General features: G+C 40.2%; 1 protein-coding gene across 1 annotated transcript; it reads right to left on the minus strand.

Moving 5' to 3' along the window:
- Positions 1-2,019: 2,019 nt before the first annotated feature.
- LOC137970060 (stage V sporulation protein K-like) lies at positions 2,020-2,460 on the minus strand. Its single transcript, XM_068816525.1, has one exon. The coding sequence runs from the start codon at positions 2,458-2,460 to the stop codon at positions 2,020-2,022; it is 441 nt and encodes a 146-aa protein (XP_068672626.1).
- Between the last annotated feature and the right edge of the window lie 40 nt (positions 2,461-2,500).

Below are 2,500 nucleotides of genomic sequence, written 5' to 3' on the forward strand. Positions count from 1 at the left end.
GCATAGAGAGGTTGCATAGAGACACCACACGATGTTGCCTGTGTAGCTTCTATACAGTTTTCAATGTTATGGAGAACGAAGGGCTTCTAGACCTTTCTAATGATACGGACGTTTTCTGCCTTCACTATGTGTTCCTTCCAAGGCTGAACCGAGCTCTAGAGGAATTTCGGCTAGGCTGGAACCACCATAGTGTAAGTACAGAAGGGAACCAATCTCCTTACCAGATATGGGTAGCTGGAGTGTTAAGTGACGATTATGGTGGGTACACTGCTGTTCAAGACATTAGGAACCCTGATTTAACCGTCTATGGTGTGGAAAGTGGCAGTCTAGCTATGGGTGCAGCTGACAATGATGAAAATAACATTGTGACTTTGTTAGAACCAAATTGCCCTCTGAATGCAGAACAACTTCAAATCCTTACTGGAGAAATCGATCCTTTATCGAGTAGTTCAAATTTCGAAGTAGATATCTACCTACGTGCCATAAATTGCATCGCGTGAATCCTCGACCCACCCGCACAAAGTACCAGGTAATTCTCCGTATTGCTCGTGGGCGTGAACGCACGACGACGACGACGGAGTAGCGCAACATGGCGGCCATAGTCCAAATAATAGGTTGACAGAGACGTGCAGCCATGGTTTACCGTGTACTTCTATGATATTGGACATCCATATTATGATCAATTGACACCTGTCAATGCAAGGTATCCGCTGACCAGTATCATGTGACCATATCGCAGGCTCAAGTTTACAGCTCTAAATTGACTGGCTTTACCAGCTTTAAATTGACCGCTGTCCAAGAACTGGTTTTTCAATTGGATCTTGGGCGCATGTCAGGTTGACCTATTGAAAACAGGGCCAGGTTGTTCGGAAGCCGGTTGACGCTAACCGAGTATTAAATATTAATCGATTTATAACTTTTTCTTCCATACCACTGTTTTTCGCTGCTTTGTTTTGTGTATATGGTAATTGTTAAAACTAAAAACAGGAGGCCAAACAATATACAGAAAAGCTCACAGCAAAGTCCAAAAAAAACCCAAATCAAAATTCTACCTTTCCCTGCCGGGGCTAGCTAAATCGGGCTCTGAACAACCCGGCTCAGGAGCTACGCTTTTAGGCTGGCCTACATTTATATATTACTATACCAGTAATCGTTTCCATGTTAAAATACATTCTTCTAAAACATACTGTTTTCCCAGTAACGTGTTATGTGTTATATTTGCGTTCATCTGTAATTAATACTTATAAATTCTCTTTGCTGAACGATCAATTTGCCTCAGAAAATTACAAGCGATTATCTCGGTCGTATGATGAAAAGGAAAAGTCACAATAGATAGGTTTTATTGGCAAGTATCAACATTAAATTTCAGAAATGTTCCAAGTGCTAACCCTGCATCGATCGTCAAAACCCTTTTTACAACAACACATTATTGCTTGCAACGTTTGGCTTATTTTAGTTCTGTAATAGATACATATTTACTGATGTGCACGTTTGAACATTATTAAGTACATTGCTCGGAAAGAGATTTATAATGTATCAGTGAACCTTGTTCCATCCCGGCGTAACTTGTCATGAGTAATGTAGAAGAAGTCAAATTCAGGTAATAACCAAGATTACTACAAAGTTTCGATCAACATACAAAGAAGTTTTCAGACTACCAATTCATTATGTGTATTGGATCATGGAATAAAAGTATTACTACAAGTTGGGGTGGAATCCTTAATGCGGTGGATTTTTTGAAAGACGAGTACTTTCTGGTTTAAAAGCAGAGTTTTTAATTGGACTGAAGGGAGTTAATTCTTGCGGCGTTTTATTTTGTGGGTTTATTTCTGCGGGAACTAATTTCTGGGGATCGAGGTCAATCCGCAAAATTCGCAAACAGTAGAACCCTCAAAATTTTCATGCTACAAGGTACACAAAGGAGAAATTCAGTGTTGCTGTTATTAACTATTATTATTAACTATTGGTATTAAAAACTCTAAAGTGAAAAAACTTAATCGATCAAGGTAAAAAACCCCATCATTTTGGCTCTGTACTTTCGGATCCTGTGGTATCCTGACATGGTGGTTCAATTGGCTCACAAAAAGCCCGACACCCATGGATTACGTCCTCATCTCCGAGGGTCAAGAGCCTCGCACCGTGGTCCTCAAACGAGAGACGGCTGCTTAAATTTATGATGGCCTCCCCTAAAATGTTTTTAGCAAGCCTTCCATTTTGCTGATTCCGTACCTCTTTTGTTGTTTCTTTCTCGAGGATGTCAGCAAGGCTAGTTTCTCCTTCATATCGATATCCACTCTCCCTGATTCCATTTTCAAGAATTGTTGCCATCTCTTGCATGGAGTAATTCGGGAAAGTGAATTTATATTTTATTCTTGAACTTAGACCTGGATTTGCACTCAAAAATTCCTTCATTTCGGCGGGATAACCTGCGAAAATCATAACTGGATCACCTTTTTCCATTACTGCCATCAACTGGTTGATCGCAATTCGTCCGTAATCC

This window comes from Montipora foliosa, chromosome 1, assembly GCF_036669935.1.
Source record: "Montipora foliosa isolate CH-2021 chromosome 1, ASM3666993v2, whole genome shotgun sequence".
Taxonomy (NCBI): domain Eukaryota; kingdom Metazoa; phylum Cnidaria; class Anthozoa; order Scleractinia; family Acroporidae; genus Montipora; species Montipora foliosa.

Coding starts and splice junctions, on each gene's coding strand:
- LOC137970060 (XM_068816525.1), bottom strand. CDS start 2,460: ATGGAAAAAGGTGATCCAGTTATGATTTTCGCAGGTTATCCCGCCGAA.